Genomic DNA, 17,907 nt, shown 5'->3' with positions numbered 1-17,907 from the left:
CCTCAGCCTCCCGAGTAGCTGGGACTACAGGCATGCACCACCATGCCTGGCTAATTTTTTTTCTATATATATTTTTAGCTGTCCAAATAATTTCTTTCTGTTTTTAGTAGAGATGGGGTCTCGCTCTTGCTCAGGCTGGCCTCAAACTCCTGACCTCAAGCAATCCTCCTGCCTCAGCCTCCCAGAGTGCTAGGATTACAGGTGTGAGCCACCGTGCCCGGCCTTTCAGGCACTTAAATCAGAAACCTGGGAATCATTCTAGTCTTCTTCCATTCCTTACCCCTACATTTAATTGGTTAATAAGTCCCCTTGATCCTACTTTCTAAACAGCTACATTTGGTTCCCTCTTCTTTATCCCTACAACCACTGCCTTAGTACAGGCCTTCCCCAGCTCTCACCTGAATTATCATCATAGTATCCTAACTGGTGCCCCTGTCTCCTAGCTTATTGTCTCCTATCTATTCTGTACACTGTTGCCAGGGTTATTGTGGTAGGGTGAATAATAGCATCCCCCCCAAGATACATCCATGTCTTAATCCCTGGATCCATTGAATGTTAAATGGCAGAAAAGACGACTTTGCAAATGCGATTAAGTTAAGGATCTTTTTCGTTTTGTTAAGGATCTCAAGATGGGGAAATTATCCAGCTGGGCCCTAAATGCAGTGACAAATGTCCTTATAAGAGGGAGGGAGATTTGACACACAGACAAAAGAAAAAGGCCATGGAGGCAGAGATTGGAGTGATGTAGCCACAAGCCAAGAAATGCCAGCAGCCACCAGAAGCTGGAAGAGACAAGAAACAGATTCTCCCTTAGAGCCTCTAGAGGGAGTGTGGCCCTGCCAACGCCTTGCTTTCATCCCAATGATACTGATTTCAGACTTCTGGCCTCCAAAACTGTGACAGAATAAATTTCTGTTGTTTTAAGCCACCAAATTTGTGGTAATTTGTTACAGCGGCCTCAGGAAACAAATACGTTGATTTTCTAAAATTCAAACCTATCATACATGGAAAAAAATTATTTTCTCTGTGTTTCTGTCTCTATCATCTATCTGTTTATCTATGTGTATATCTGGAAGAAAATATACTAAAATGATAATAGGTATTTCTGGATAGTGGGATTATATGATCATTTTTATATTTCTGTGTATTTTTCAATTTTTCTCTCAAAAAGCATACATTACTTTTATAATCAGAAAAAACAACATATTATTTTTAAAAATACCTTCAATGGCTCCCTCTCACCTACAGATGACAGTACAAACTTCTAAGCATGGCACAGTCCCTTAATTATTTGGCCTATGCCTATCACTCAGCGTCCTCACTTCTCTTCAGCCATGACAAACTACCTAAGACATATGTTATTCTGCCTCTGACCCTTTGCATATTGGCCTCTCTGACTTCATGTGCTTGGTTAAAAGTGTTATTCAAGGGTGTCTTTCCTGTGAAGCCATTCCTGACCCACTTGAGCAGATCCATGTTACCTTTTATTATAGTTGCCACTGTACCTCCAAAATGCTATTATTTTATTTGCCTACAGGATTTCCATTGTTTACATGAACATCTTTCTGCTTAAGTTACAATGGCCTTGAAGAGAGATATACACACACAGTTTCCTTTATTTTGCTACATTAGTTTAGCGATTTAAACAGCTATTGTGATCAACAAAATATACATTCATTAGAATGTTATTGAATCCATAGTATTTTTTATAATTATATATTTTTTCACTTCAGAGATACTAAAAACCATCATGTGTGAGTCTATAAAAATTTGATATTAAAAAGGGGTCCTCATAGATTTTTATACATTCATATGGAAAGATGGCAAAGGTATTTTTTCTTTTTTTGGAGCCAGAGTCTTGCTCTGTCACCCTGGGTAGAGTGCAGTGGTGTCATCATAGCTCACTGCAACCTCCAACTCCTGGGCTTAAGCAATCCTCCTGCCTCAGCCTCTTGAGTAGCTGGGACTACAGTCAGGCACCATGATACCCAGCTAATTTTTCTATTTTTCGTAGAGACAGGGTCTCGTTGTTGCTCAGGCTGTCTAGAACTCCTTACCTCAAGTGATCCTCCCACCGTAGCCTCCCAGGGTGCTAGGATTACTGGCGTGAGCTAGCTCACCCAACCTGCAAAGGTATTTTTTTTAAGTGAGAAAGTTGAGGCTCAGAAAAGTATGCATAGCTTACTTTTCCTACATATATAAAAACTTATAAACATTTCTGCTTGACTGGGATAGTACAATCATCGAAAATAGAAACACAAGAAAGTGGTAATAATTGCTACCTCTAGAGAGTGGGTATAGGGGAAGCTTAGAGTGGGAGAATTTTCTCTTTATACTATTAGGTATTGTTTGATTCCCCCCCATTAGGTATTCATTTTCTTTTTTTCACAATAAAGACGTAATTTTTCTCAAAAAGTTTGGGAACCATTGGCCTACATATGTCCAATATGGTAGCTTCCCAATATGATATCCACTAGCCATATAAGGCTATTTAAATTTAATCTAATTAAAATGGAATGGAATTAAAAATTTAGTTCCTCAGTCGCATTAGTCATGTTTCAAGTCCTCAATGGCCACATATGGCTAGTGGCTACTGTATGGAATAGAACAGACATAGAACCTTTCCACCATTGCATAAAGTTCTATTGGACAGCCCAAGTCTAGATCATTGTGTCCCCACATAAGGTGGTGCCAGTATGATACTCTGGAACCCTTAGTGTGAATTAATTAGTGGGAATTAATTACAAACACCTATCAGTTGAGTCTTATACTCCTTGGTTAAGCACAGGGGCCTGTTAGGCATTACTGAAACAATTAAGGTGATTACCTGATAGGCCTCGTATGGAACACAGAATCAGTCTGATCGGGAGGCCCTATAATATATCCGTGGCAATGATGACACCTGTTGAATCTCTCTGTAAATCATAGGAACAATAGTGATGTTTGGTTGGCTAGGTTTCCTGGTTACCATGGAAATGAACATGTTGGTTACATTTTTGTGCAATCACACAGAGACTAAAGTGTCAACCCCCCTCCCCTTCCCTGCCCCTTTCTGTAACCATGACCATAGGGATGACTATTTCAGTTGTGCTTCCCGGGTAGCCCCAGCAGCAGGAGAAGCAACTAGAAATCTGATAAAGTACGAGGTGTCAGGGTGTAAGCCATAACGAGGAAGTGTGAAAAAAGAAACATGGCGGGGCATTTTTTCAGTAGGAAAAGGCCAGATCTACTATGTTGCATACAATGACATTGATAGTCTTGTTTCTTGCACAGGCGCAGTGCAGGAATTCTCAGAACACGCCTACGCGCGCATTTTCTCCCCTTCCTCTCCCTCTTTCCGCTTTCCTCTCTCTCCCTTTTTCTCCTCTCCTTTCCCCCTCCCACCACTTGGTCTTTCAGTCTTTCCGTTAGTCCGTTTAAGTCTCTCTTTCCGACCCTCATTCCCTACCCTTTCTCCCCCTCCCCCCTTCCTTTTCCGTCTCACGCGCAAGGCCACTTGTACATGCGCATTAGGTGCAAAACCTCGCTCTTTGTCCCCATCTGTCGTTCACACGAACCCAAGCCTTTGGCATTCGGTAGCCAATAGAGTCGAAGAAATGGCGGAAAAATGATTCCGCCTCTGGAGATAAACCTTGATTGGCAGTTCAGCTAACCAATCGAGAGCGTCATTTCGTGCCCCTTGAGAGGCACCGAGCTCCGTCGTCTCGCTTCCGGCGGTCGCGCGCTCTTTTCTCGGGACGGTGGAGGCCGTGTAGCGTCGCCGTTACTGTGAAGAGAGAGCAGTCCGTAGAGGGTGAGTTTTGGGACGGCTTCCTTCTTGTTTGGGAAGGGAGTGGGATTTTTGCGACAATCGGCGAAGGAAGAGGCCAGGGCGAGGCTAGATTTGGAGGAAGAATGGCGGTTCCAAGGCCCCTTGAGGCCTTGTCTCCGCTGCCACACGGCCTCTTCTGCCCACACGCCGGGGCCCAGCCCTCTTAATTCGCCTCAGGCTTTAACCGGTCGCCCGTTTTCTTTTCCGCCCGTTTCTTTGTGCGACTCATCTCTGAATCTTATACGTGTCAGTAAGTTACCGGCCTCCGAGCTGCCCTGGGCCTGAGGGTGTGGGGTCTATTATGCCAAAGCCCTGAAGTCGTGGTTGGTTGGAGGAGGAGGCGCTTTGTCGGGGGCTCCTCCTCTCGGCCCCGGGAGGCCATTAATTCAGAATGGGCAAGTGGGGCCCCTCGAGCGATGTTTCTTTGTCAAAACCCTTATCTGGAAAGTTCCTCTACTGATCCAAACCCCACCGCTTTCGTAGGCAGGTTCCTGTATGTTCCCTTTTTCTAGTCTTGCTGCCTAGCACCCCGGACCCATTTATAGCATCACTTTTTAAAAATGAAACAAATTTATGGATTTCGGATTGGGTATTTTCTCTTCCACTTTGAGAAACTCTTATCTTACGCTGACACCTTTCTTTGTGTTTTTAACAGAGAAGTCGAGGTTAGAGAGGCCTGGGAGGCACTTTGCTGACTGACTTCAGTCGAAGTTGAGGTAGGTGTAGTGGGTAGGGTTGCCAGATAAAATACAGAGCATCCAGTTGAGTTAACATTTCACATAGACAACGAATTATTTTTTAGTATCCATTGCATGGTACTTTAAAACAAAACCATTTTTTCATCTGAAATTCAAATTTAACGGTGGGTTGTGTATTGTACTTGTTAAATTTAGCGACTCTAGTCGGGAGTCACTGGCTAGATTTATACTGCGGCTTTGTCCAACTTCCTTGTTATTAAATAAAATGTCCTAAGAAACTCTTAGAAAAGAACCATAGGATGTCAGCTCATTTTACAGCTTTCGGGCTGGCCATGCAGACAGCCATCTCAGTCTGGTAAATTTATACCAGATTTTCCCCGCAGTTTCTACTTAAAAAGTTGACCCTTTTGCTGAAAATTCAGGGAACATTTATTTAGATTTCAGGTATGATGTAGCGTTTGGTCCTGTATCTAAATATTTGTGCAACTGCATCATGCCCACTAGCCACAGTCATTCTAATCCAGCAACATGTATTTTCTCTCTAAGTTCCTCATCAGGGTTAGTTTTTAGGACAGATAAGTAGATAGAAATCTTTGCTGCTGATCTTTGTGCTTTGTTCTCTTTTCAGAGGCCCAGTAGTTAGGGGGCAGTGAATTTGTTACTCAGAAGAGCTTTCTGCACATATTTTAGAATGGTATTGGTGGTCATCATCAGAAGTAGGTGATAGAAATACTTCTTGAGGTACTTACTACTTTGTGGGCACTTTCTAGGTGCTTTATACAATGTTACTTAGTCTTCACCACTGCATTCTCTGTTGGGCCTCTTTGGGGACAGGAGGAGGGAGGTGTTTAATAGCTGGGACCCCAATAGGAAAATATATGATTCTAACACCCACCTTACCCCATCCCCAACTGTTTCTGGGGTGGACTTTAGATTTTGTATGCTTTAATTTCGTACTTTTGTATCTTAACTTTTTAAAGCGTGATTTCTTCCTTTTTTTTTAAGGTATCCCTTTTGCCATGAAACTACTACACCTGTTCATGGCGTTTAACATTGTTAACTTTTTGAGAAAGCAATGCTGCACTATGTGGCCAGTCACAAAGAAGATAGGATAAATTAAGAATTTATCCTAAGGAAATAATTAAACAAATAGAAAGCTGAAAGCAAAAAGACATTTACTGTAGGATTACAATAACCTAAATGTATCATAATAGAGAGTAGTTTAGGAAATTTAGTGTACATCCAGATAGACTTTGGCTGTTAAAAATTGTAGTTGACACTACAGAAATGAGGAAAAGCTGAATATACAATGGTGCATTATGATTTCAGTTCCTGAAATTATAATGTACGTTTTCGAAGGTAAATAAGTGAAAATGGAAAATTATGGGAGGAATATTTAATTGTGGATGTGCCCAATGATTTAGCTATGAGCATTGATTATAATGGTGAAAAACTAGAAACAACCTGTGTCCAACACAATAGGGACTTGGTTTACAGCTGAATACTGTGTACTTTAACAATTAATATAAAAGAGTTTAATGACGTGAAAGCTCTTTATGATGTATCATAAAGTAGAAAAAACAGGTTATAAAATAGTTTTTATAATATCTAATTTCAAATACATACAAATATATAAATTAATGATTAGAAGGGTATACTAAAATGTTAAAAGTTAACTTTTTAAGTTTTGATTTTATGTCTAAGTTTTCTACATTAAAGATGTATTTTGTAATAAATACCTAATGGTAATTTCTGACCCTTTGTAACATTAATGGGAAACATGATTGATTAAATGATATAAATGAGAAAATTCAAATTTTGGCTTATTAAGTCAACTTTTGAGTTAGATTTACCTCACAGCTCTAATTTAAAATCACAGTCTGCCTCCTTCTACTCCCTTTATCCATCACCCCCTGCCATTTTTCTTTACTTTCACATAGCACTTGCCTCTTATCAAGTACTATGTAATTTACTTGTTACGTATATTGTTTTGTCTCTCACTAGAAGGTAAGCTCTGAAGAATCAGCTTTGCTCACTGATCTGTCCCCAGCATCTTGTATAGTGCCTAGCAAATAGTAGGCATTCAGTGAATATTTGTTGAATGAATTAATAAAATGAAAAATTATCAACCTTCAAGGAGGGCAGTTGTTTTCATTTTTACCCACCTTCTGTTTCTTGTCTACATTCACACATTTAAAATTTTAAAAACCTTTCCCCTTTAGAACATCAAACTTTTTTCACATTTATGTCGTCTTAATAATGCTGTATAACATTCCATTGTATAGATGTACCATAATTTAATAAAAACCATTCCCCTAATTTTGGATATTTAAGTCAATTTTTTTTGTTCCCATAAAGGCCATCATAGTGAACGTTTTCATGGATGTATTTTTTAAATTTCAACATTATTTTCTAAGAGTAGAATTCCTGAGTTAAATAATGTGAACATTAGCTAACAATAGCTCTTGTTGTACCTATTGTCTTATGAAATAACTTTTGAATACAGAATTTGATAATTGTGTTGATGTTTTCAGTTTAAGTGGGATATGACAAAGTGGATTAGGAAAGTTTTCATACACATAAAAGTATTCCCATATACTAATCATCCAAAATCAATAGTTGTCAAACCTTTGCCACATTTCCTTCATCTGAGAAGTAAAACTTTCTGAATTTTAAAGGGGTCATATAATGTCACCAATACATTATTCATGAAAAGATCCTTTTCTGCATGTTTCTTTTAGCTAAATTCTGACTAGAGGGTCTTGTGTTTGAGGGAAAGGATTGACTTTGCCCTTTTAATTTATTTCCTGGAGAACTGTCCTTGGATGAGGAAGATGGTCCTCAGTTTGTTAACCTGATGAGTTAGAAAATTTTCATTTTAGAACTGCCAACTTGAATTCAGTCTCGATTTGTTTTCTTTTTAATCTTATGGTGATTTTTTTGTTGTTGAGATAGGATCTTGCTATGTTGCCCAGGTTGGACTTGAATTCCTGGGCTCAAGTGATCCTCCTCAGCCTCCTGAGTAGCTAGGACTATAGGCATGCACTACTGTGCCTGGCATTTACGTTGATTTTTAAATGACAGAATTTAACATTTTATGACCTATAGTCATCTTTTTATATTTGCTTCTTTTATTGCTTTGGTAGTCACTTATTCTTCCATTGTGATTAATAACTATTTACTGTATGCTGCTAGTGAGTTAATACTTTCACATATTTATTTTTTATAGGCACCTTGAGAGACAGGTATTTTTATCATTCCCTTCATAACAGCTGAGAGACAGATACAGAAGCAATTTATTAAGTAGTACATAGCTAGTAAGTATTAGGAACATGATTCAAAACCTAAGGTTGTCTAACCCCACAGCCCATACTTTTCCCACTATTCTTTCTACAGTATCTGCTGTGGGCTAGGACTGTGCTAGGTGCCAGAGAAGAGCAAGACTTTATTAGTCCATGTCCTTGAGTTAACTAGAATTTATTTAAATCATTGTTTTTAAAACATGCTTTAATGTGTGATAGGGCCAATTTTTAGGGGTAGGTTCTTTTGGGAAAATAGTTTCTTTCCTATGAATGGAAGGTTCCTTAAGTCATCCTAGTGCAAATTCTCATCTAGTACTCATCTAGTTTTATGTACAGTGTAACTGCTGATGCCTGGTTGTTTTTAGATTTTTGAATTGTATTCCTTTGCCATAATTGTTCAAAGTAACCAGTTGTTTGGATCTGGCAAAAGCCAGAATACCAAAGGTGATTAATGACATATAAGTCATCAGAAAAGTGACTGCATTCTTAGCTCTGAATTTTATTTGACAGTCCACTTCTTTTTAGGGTGCAAAAATGCAGAGCAATAAAACTTTTAACTTGGAGAAGCAAAACCATACTCCAAGGAAGCATCATCAGCATCACCACCAGCAGCACCACCAGCAGCAACAGCAGCAGCCGCCACCACCGCCAATACCTGCAAATGGGCAACAGGCCAGCAGCCAAAGTGGGTGGATGCTAGGTGATGGGGTAGAGATAGGTTCCCTCTTGGGAATGGTTTCTTCATTTTTAGATTAGTCTTTTGGGATTATAAGTGAATAGGCCTTTATAGCACACCTTTGTTCTTTTCCCTGTTTATCTCTTAATACCTCTTAGAATGGAAAAAAGCTGATTCCCTGAAACTAAGGAACAGACATGTATGATAGCATTTGAGTACAGGTTGATCTGCTGTGTTGGCACATTCTACTGCTAAACAGATGTCTACGTATTTTACCTCTGCTTGGTTCTTAAAGGTAGTCATCAGATGACTAGTAGTTAAAGAGAATATAGAACAAGTCTTTGAGGCTCAACGGAGAAATTGTACTGAGTATTGTACTTCCAGCTTGGGGCCTGTACAAACCCATTTTTAATCAGAGTAGAAAGTCTTTAAATGTATGTTCTCATTCATTCAATAAACTTTTGAGTACCTATTGTATACCCATAAGACTAGAACCAATCTCAACTCTATTTCCAGAGGTTCCTAAAAAGAATATTCTGTCCTAACTCATTTCCTAAGTCTGAAAGGATGGGAACTGTTAAGGTTATGAAGATTAGTGGGAGATTAGGAAAATGGAGCAATTATGTTTTAAATTCTAAAATCTATCCAATCCCTTGTAAAGTAAGGCTCCTTGAATTGCTTAATTTTCTCTTTGGCCAATAGCTCCTGAATTGTCTTTTTCTCTGGTTTAGTCCAGCTTGGCTTCTGGCCCATAGTAGAGCTGTTGAGATGTTCCCCCAGATCTCTGCATACTGTTTTCACATTATAAGGTACAATTTACTGATAAATGGTTAGTGGATAGGTTCCATTGGGAAATAGTGTTTGCCTTCTCTACAGCAATTATGTTTCCTAATCTAGCAGCAGTTAGAGCTCTTTGAGGATGTGACTGTAATTCTGTTTCCCCTATCTTTTGAGTGACTGAGTGTCTTCTCTCAGATGAAGGCTTGACTATTGACCTGAAGAATTTTAGGAAACCAGGAGAGAAGACCTTCACCCAACGAAGCCGCCTATTTGTGGGCAATCTTCCTCCTGACATCACTGAGGAGGAAATGAGGAAACTATTTGAGAAATATGGAAAGGCAGGCGAAGTCTTCATCCATAAGGACAAAGGATTTGGCTTTATCCGCTTGGTGAGCAACTGTTGGCTTTGGGGCATATGCTCTAAAAGGTGGGGAAATGGGGAATGATAGGTATAGAAAAGTAGGCTGTGGGAATAATTCTTAGATGGTCTATTTGTTAAAAGCATGTAGTTGATGAAACAGGATAAAAAAATGCAGATTTTTATTTTTCCTCATAGGTTGCTTTGTTTTAAGGACAACATAAGTTTATTTACCTAGGATACTGGGGCCAAACTATGCCCTTTGGAACTTTCTCTTTTTTTTTTTGTCTTGAGACAGAGTCTCACTCTGTTGCCTGGGCTAGAGTGCTGTGGCATCAGCCTAGCTCACAGCAACCTCAAACTCCTGGGCTCAAGCGATACTTCTGCCTCAGCCTCCCGAGTAGCTGGGACTACAGGCATGCGCCACCATGCCCGGCTAATTTTTTCTGTATATATTTTTAGCTGTCCATATAATTTCTTTCTATTTTTAGTACAGACGGGGTCTTGCTCTTGCTCAGGCTGGTCTCGAACTCCTGACCTCGAGCGATCCTCCCTCCTCGTCCTCCCAGAGTGCTAGGATTACAGGCGTGAGCCACCACGCCCGGCCCACTTTCTTGTTTTAATTGGGAAATTTCAAATATATAGAGGTAAACAATAATATAATGAACCTGCACATGTTTTGCCCAGCTTCAATAATTATCAACTTATGGTTAATTCTGTTTTATCTGTACCCTTCCCCTATTTGCTTCCCCCATAAGTATTTTAGTAAGTTGATCTCTTTTTTTCCAGAAAATGTGAAAAAAAAAAATTAGCAATTGGCCAGACACAATGGCTCACGCCTATGATCCTAGCACTCTGGGAGGCTGAGGCAGGTGGATCATTTGAGCTCAGGAGTTCGAGACCAGCCTGAGCAAGAGCGAGACCCCCGTCTCATTAAAAAAAAAAAAAATTAGCAATGATCAAGGTTTATATTATTTATTTCCAAAACTCATATATTGTCTTACTTAAGACTTCAAAGCCATAAGGAGACAGTCTTATTTGTATCTTTAAAATTTTTTTTTAATGGTGATAAAGTATATAACAAAATTTACTGTCTTAACCATTTGTAAGTATCGAGCTTATTTTTAAATCTAGTTTGTTTTAGGGAAAGTAGATGAAAAGAAAACATTTCTAGGCATTATCTACCTCCATAAATGACCATAATGTGACAGCAAGATCTCATTCTGATCTGCCACTAACTTGAGACTATAAGCGAGTCATTTTTCCTGGGTGTCACATTCCTCTTTAGTAATATGAAGGGGGTCCCATCAAGGTCTGTGGTTTCAGACAGGCCTCTTGGAGAAGGCATAAGTGATTCTGGTATGGAGCTAGCAAAAATTAAAATATTCGGGGTGCTGTATTGTAAGGGTAGATTTTAGGGTGGTGTTTGTTTTGTGGATGATCTGTTACTACTTGGGAGAATAACTTATGCAGTTGATGACCACGTAAGTGGTATTAGCTCCTAGAATTATGTCTGATGTATTGCAAGGCCATCAGAATAATTAAGGTAACTAAAGAGTTACCTGAAACACAGTTCAGTTCTTCCTGTTCATGTTTCTTTGTATGCTTATTGCCAAGTATTTTTATGGAGACATTTTGTTATTGACCTGTGTTACTTTAGATTATAGATGGCTGCTCAGGTGGTCTTTGTCAAACTGAATTATTCTAATTTTCCTCTGCTTTCTAGGAAACACGAACCCTAGCGGAGATTGCCAAAGTGGAGCTGGACAATATGCCACTCCGTGGAAAGCAGCTGCGTGTGCGCTTTGCTTGCCATAGTGCATCCCTTACGGTCCGAAACCTTCCTCAGTACGTGTCCAACGAACTGCTGGAAGAAGCTTTTTCTGTGTTTGGACAGGTGGAGAGGGCTGTAGTCATTGTGGATGATCGAGGAAGGCCCTCAGGAAAAGGCATTGTTGAATTCTCAGGGAAGCCAGCTGCTCGCAAAGCTCTGGACAGATGCAGTGAAGGCTCCTTCCTGTTGACCACGTAAGTGAGGGGTCAATTTAATGAATGTTAAGACTCCCTTTACTTGAAGGTTTTAGAACTCTGAAAAGTTGTTTTGTCCATGCAATATCTCTTACCTCCAAGTTGTTTCCTGGAGTTCTATAGATATCAGATATTTAGGCTGTACTGTAGTACTGTATCTACCTACTGCAAACATCTTTTTGAAGCTATATTCAGAGATCTGAAGCCTGACTCCATCCTGATTGTTGACCCCAAATTCTCCATAATGCCATTAAAAGGGGCTGGTTACTTGGGGCTATGTATAAGAATTCCCTCAGAAGTATATTTAATTGTCCGATCCTGACCCCTAACTAGTTCATTGTGTCAGTGGCAAGTGTAGAGAGAAAGCCTGGTGTAAAGTATGGTTTAATTAATTCTGAGCTTACATCTTTCTCCCAGATTTCCTCGTCCTGTGACTGTGGAGCCCATGGACCAGTTAGATGATGAAGAGGGACTTCCAGAAAAGCTGGTTATAAAGAACCAGCAATTTCACAAGTATGTGGTCCTGGTAGATTCCCTGTTAAGTGTTTGCTTCTGAAGGAAGCTTGTAAAGGGTCGTCTAAAAGAGGCAGGTCTTTGCTGAATGTGTTCACTGGCAGCCATTATCTTATGGGCCTCAGAAATAGTGTCGTGCTTAGTTGGGGTTATCTTAGGCAAAGTTAGTAACCTAGGAACCTTGTTTACAGGGAGCGAGAGCAGCCACCCAGATTTGCACAGCCTGGCTCCTTTGAGTATGAGTATGCCATGCGCTGGAAGGCACTCATTGAAATGGAGAAGCAGCAGCAGGACCAAGTAGACCGTAACATCAAGGAGGCTCGTGAGAAGCTGGAGATGGAGATGGAGGCTGCTCGCCATGAGCACCAGGTCATGCTAATGAGACAGGGTGAGTATAGGCTTGTAGGTCTTGTGAACTAAAATAAAATCTTAAGGCTCATCCCCACACCGGCTGCCTGAATGGACCCCTGCCCCCACGGCCAAAGGAATATCCTAAAACCAAATTGCCTGCCAAGAGGTGGGAGGTCAGACATGCCTCATCATGCCCCACTCCCTTCTTGGGGACATCCTTTGTAACCCATTAACAGGCCTAAGAGTATATTCAAGACAAACCTGCAGGTCCTTAATTTACACAACAAATATGTGTCTGGTGGCTTATCTCTGATAAAAAGCCCCTCTGTTAAAACATTCCAAGCCTTTAGACTAAACTTCATGTCCTTAACCAATTACAAGTCGAAGAATCTTTAGACCCACCTATAACCTGAAAGCCCCCACTTCGAGATGGCCCACCTTTTCGGGCTAAACCAATGTGTGCCTCCCATGTATTGATTTATGACTTTACCTGTCTCCCTGAAATGTATAAAACCAAACTGTAACCCAGCCACAGCAGGTCCACTTGCTCAAGGCTTCTTGGGTGTGGCTCTGGGTCATGATCCTCAAATTTGGCTCTGAGTAAATCTGTTTAAAATTATTTTACAGAGTTTGGCTTTTTTTTCCCATTAATAGTCTTAAAGCTAGAATAAGGACAAAATGGCTTTTTTCAGGAGTTTCTTTGTATCAATTAGTAGAAAGGCCTAAATCTCTGCTTTTATTCTTCTTCTTCTTTTTTTTTTTGAGACAGTCTCACTCTTTTGCCCTGGCTAGAGTGCCGTGGCGTCAGCCTAGCTCACAGCAACCTCAAACTCCTGGGCTCAAGCGATCCTACTGCCTCAGCCTCCCGAGTAGCTGGGACTACAGGCATGTGCCACCATGCCTGACTAATTTTTTCTATATGTATTTTTAGTTGTCCAGATAATTTCTTTCTATTTTTTTTTTTTTAGTAGAGATGGGGTTTCGCTCTTGCTTAGACTGGTCTTGAACTCCTGAGCTCAAATGATCCGCCCGCCTCGGCCTCCCAGAGTGCTAGGATTACAGGCGTGAGCCACCGCGCCCGGCCTCTCTGCTTTTATTCTTTCAAATATAGTGTTGATCTTGGTAGGCAAATAGGTTTGGAGATATAGCAGAGAATACTGTTAGGGTGGAAAGCAGAGGAGGGAGCAGCTTCAAGACTGAAGCATATGGTAGCAATGTTATCTGTAGGAGAAAACAAAAAGACTGAAGCAGCTCCCTGTCCAGAGGTAGAAAAAAGTGAGAGAATGAGACAGTCCTGCATGGGGGGGACATTCTCCCCATGTGGACGCAGAGAAAAATCCCCTTGCGGGCCACCAAATATTAGGGTGGAAAACCTAGTAGGTGCTCATGACACAGGTGGAGAAAGATTTCTCACGTAAAAATTAAGATATGAAAGTAAAAGAATTACTTTGGTCCTTTTAGAGGAGGGGGTAGGGGGAGAGAGTGAAAAAGAGGGGGAAGAAAGAGAGCAGGGAGTTTGCATGGCATCCCAAAGAAAGAGAAGGGAGATTCCAGTTTATGGGGACAAAGAGAAAAAAAATAATAATTGTTGTGGAATAATTAGCAGGCAGCTGCCATAAGTCCGGTCTGTCTGGTTTTCTCTGTTCCTTGGAGACTTGGTTATCTCTGAAATGTAGTCAGGCTTATTCTCAGGGGATGCAGTTTAGCCCCCGAGTTATGGTTTGGGGCAGGAAACTGAGGCCTGGAATTTGCCCCCCTATTGTTAGTCCAGGAGCTTCTCAGGAACACCTTGAGGCTGTAAAACAAATTTTAAAAGCAGTTTCTGGCAAATTTACATTTCCTTTCTGTCTTTTGTCTCTTCTAATGTTTGTGAAAACAAAGTCCCTGCAGGGTACCTGCTAGCTTGGGGAAGAAACAGCAGAGAGAGTAAGGAGAGCTCATGATTGATCTTTAGATGTTATTAGGAAACTGCATGATTATATATTTTCCTATTATTTCTGCAAGGCTGGTCTTTCAAATATTGATTCTGTAGAGAAGGAAATGGTAGGTTTGGCTTCAGTTTTGGAATCTGGACACCTTGGAAGGCCCCTCAGAGATTATATCCTCGTTGTCTTTTTTTATGGAAGGTTATTGGGTCTATATGAAGAGAATGAGGAATATTTTCAGTCAGTCTGTTGTTTTTCTAGATTTGATGAGGCGCCAAGAAGAACTTCGGAGGATGGAAGAGCTGCACAACCAAGAGGTGCAAAAACGAAAGCAACTGGAGCTCAGGTAACTTCTTTTCTTGAACCCTCTTCCTCTGACAACTCTAAAAGGTAATGTCTTGCTCCTATTTCTTACCACCATGCTACCTCATGCATTTGTAAATATGTTGGCAAGTATTTCCTGGCTGCTTCTCAGGCAGCCCTTTTGGATGGGGGATGTATTTGCTACCCGGGGTTCTAGGAATTACCTGGGGCTGCACTAAAGAGAAAGCCTCTGAGTGCCGGTCTCTTGAGGTTCCTTTGGGAGTTGCCTTAGGGCTGGGAGCTTCCTGGTGTGCTGTGATAGTTTTCAGTAGGCTGGTCTCCTTGGCTGAGTCCCCTTTTAAGATAATCTGTTCAAATTCTAGAATGTCTCTGTCTTAAATACCATGGTGACTCTATAGGCAGGAGGAGGAGCGCAGGCGCCGTGAGGAAGAAATGCGGCGGCAACAGGAAGAAATGATGCGGCGACAGCAGGAAGGATTCAAGGGAACATTCCCTGATGCGGTATATCTCCCATGTGCCCATAATGTACCAGGCCAGTTGTGATATGACAAACCCACCATGAATTATCTGCTAAGACACCAGGTTATGACCAGTTTTTCTGTGCTGTGAAACTCCTTTTAGAAAAAAGAATTCATAGGAAGGAGAGATAAAGTGGGGAGCTCTTCTCACATCACAGGCAGCTTAGGATGAAAAAGCTGGGGCACTGTATGCTGTTAAGACTCAGTGACTATAGGATGAGATATACTGAGTCCTATAGCAGCCTTGGCTAGTCTGCTGTCCTTGCAGTTGTATGAGTTAGAACCCTAGAAGTCAAATATCTTTCCCCCTTCCTTTCACCTGTCTTTGTGTTTCTAGTAGCTCTGTGACCTTGAACTTGAGCTGTTGGTGTTCCTCAGCTTAGTCTCAGTGCTGTTGGGATATATAATCACTCTGCTTCCCATTGTGCGTGGTCCTCAATGAATTGTGGTAAAATACACTGCTGTCTTGGACTGTCTTGAGTATTTCTTATTTTTCAGAGAGAGCAGGAGATACGGATGGGCCAGATGGCTATGGGAGGTAAGGACTTATGGGGCTCTGATTCCCTTTTTTGTCTGGTCTCTGGTGAACTATGTAGCTTCTCCTACCTAGTCCAAATTGAAGGGACTAACATTTCCAGGAGCATTGTTTTTAGGGGGTGACATACATGTCTTAGCCCAGAGGTCTTATTGAATTGCTTTATTTGGCATAGAAAGAGACTAACAATCTCTATCTCCTGTACTGATCGTATTCCTCTGCTTTAGGTGCTATGGGCATAAACAACAGAGGTGCCATGCCCCCTGCTCCTGTGCCAGCTGGTACCCCAGCTCCTCCAGGACCTGCCACTATGATGCCGGATGGAACCTTGGGATTGGTAATTAGCTACAGGGCCTTACAGTAATTCTGAATGGTGGGAGGAGAAGAAAGGGCTTTGCCTTCACAGCCCTTGGGCCTACCTCGATTTTGCTACAGATCTCGGTCTTTAGGACTACTAGTATCCATTAAATGTAACCTCAAGATCTTTACTTTTGAATCTTGAGCAAACTCGGTCTCTAACTATACTTTAGGGGTTAAGCAAATGCCTTTGTCTGATCAGCCAGTCTGATTGACTTTTAAGTTGCTACCTTGGTAGCCACGGGTTGGTTTTTTGAAGGAAGTCAATGAAGTCTAGGCATTATCATATAAAAAATAGATGGCAATCCAAAGACTTCATGGCTCATAACAGTCCTGGGGTTGTTTTGGTTCTTGTGTCGAAATGGATAGTACCAAAACTGGATTGGCTTAAGGTTGCTGAAGGCTTGCCCTTGTCCAGATACCTAGCTCAAAAAAAAGGACTTGGCTAGAACTTATCCAGAGTAGGAATTTAGTACTGTATGTGACATTGCTTAGTCAGTAGTGAAGAATGTGGATTAAAAAGTTAAAGGTAGGCTGGGCGCAGTGGCTCATGCCTGTAATCCTAGCACTCTGGGAGGCCGAGGCGGGTGGATCGCTCGAGGTCAGGAGTTCGAGACCAGCCTGAGCAAGAGCGAGACCCCGTCTCTACTAAAAATAGAAAGAAATTATATGGACAGCTAAAAATATATACAGAAAAAAATTAGCCGGGCATGGTGGTGCATGCCTGTAGTCCCAGCCACTCGGGAAGCTAAGGCAGAAGGATCACTTGAGCCCAGGAGTTTGAGGTTGCTGTGAGCTAGGCTGACGCCATGGCACTCTAGCCCAGGCAACAGAGTGAGACTGTCTCAAAAAAAAAAAAAAAGTTCAAGGTAGGATGATTGGGGTAAGTCCCTGATTCAGATAACCTTCCTTTCAGGGTTGTTCACTGGAATTCTTAAGACTTGCTTACCTACCCCTAGCATCGGGAGCCTTGAATAGTTGGGTAGAAACTATTGCCCCCAGTGGAGGGGCTATAGATGGGTGGGAAGCTTAGAAAAAATGTTCTGTTATAATGTTGCTCTCTTTTTCTCTTTAAGACCCCACCAACAACTGAACGCTTTGGCCAAGCCGCTACAATGGAAGGAATTGGAGCAATTGGTGGAACTCCTCCTGCATTCAATCGTGCAGCTCCTGGAGCTGAATTTGCTCCAAACAAACGTCGCCGATACTAATAAAGTTGCAGTGTCTAGTTTCTCAAAACCCTTAAAAGAAGGACCCTTTTTGGACTAGCCAGAATTCTACCCTGGAAAAGTGTTAGGGATTCCTCCTGATAGTTAGGTCTACCCTGCCTGTACTACTCTAGGGAGTATGCTGGAGGCAGAGGGCAAGGGAGGGGTGGTATTTAACAAATCAGTTGTGTGTGGTGTGTTAACTAATCAATGCTATGTGGTGCATTCCTGAGTCTCACATGTGATTGTTGAGGGCCTGGGGGAACCATGGCAAAATGGATCCAGTTAGAGCTCCATTAGTCTTGATCATTCCGGTTTGTTTTTTTTTTGGTTTGAGACAGAGTCTCGCTTTGTTGCCCGGGCTAGAGTGAGTGCCGTGGCGTCAGCCTAGCTCACAGCAACCTCAAACTCCTGGGCTCAAGCGATCCTTCTGCCTCAGCCTCCCGGGTAGCTGGGACTACAGGCATGTGCCACCATGCCCGGCTAATTTTTTCTATATATATTTTTTAGTTGGCCAGATAAT

The 17,907-nt window shown here is 41.5% G+C and overlaps 1 protein-coding gene across 3 annotated transcripts; it reads left to right on the top strand.

Annotated features, from left to right (window-relative positions):
* Nucleotides 1-3,270: 3,270 nt before the first annotated feature.
* Nucleotides 3,271-17,580, top strand: NONO (non-POU domain containing octamer binding). 3 transcript variants are annotated; one of them, XM_045538648.1, is made up of 12 exons: nt 3,271-3,793; nt 4,467-4,527; nt 8,337-8,496; nt 9,463-9,656; nt 11,352-11,653; nt 12,071-12,166; nt 12,358-12,554; nt 14,704-14,788; nt 15,165-15,267; nt 15,783-15,822; nt 16,047-16,156; nt 17,253-17,580. In XM_045538648.1, the coding sequence occupies exons 3-12, from the start codon at nt 8,346-8,348 to the stop codon at nt 17,385-17,387; spliced, it is 1,413 nt and encodes a 470-aa protein (XP_045394604.1). In that variant the 5' UTR covers nt 3,271-3,793; nt 4,467-4,527; nt 8,337-8,345; the 3' UTR covers nt 17,388-17,580. The 3 variants fall into 3 exon arrangements, with proteins under 3 accessions (XP_045394604.1, XP_045394605.1, XP_045394606.1); XM_045538650.1 differs by having other exon boundaries at nt 3,696-3,793; nt 8,322-8,496; XM_045538649.1 differs by lacking the exon at nt 4,467-4,527 and having other exon boundaries at nt 3,660-3,793.
* Nucleotides 17,581-17,907: the final 327 nt, after the last annotated feature.

The sequence above is a fragment of the Lemur catta genome, chromosome X, assembly GCF_020740605.2.
Source record: "Lemur catta isolate mLemCat1 chromosome X, mLemCat1.pri, whole genome shotgun sequence".
Classification (NCBI taxonomy): domain Eukaryota; kingdom Metazoa; phylum Chordata; class Mammalia; order Primates; family Lemuridae; genus Lemur; species Lemur catta.
The sequence above is the reverse complement of the archived record's forward strand: the minus strand, read 5'-3'. Positions and strand labels throughout refer to the sequence as shown.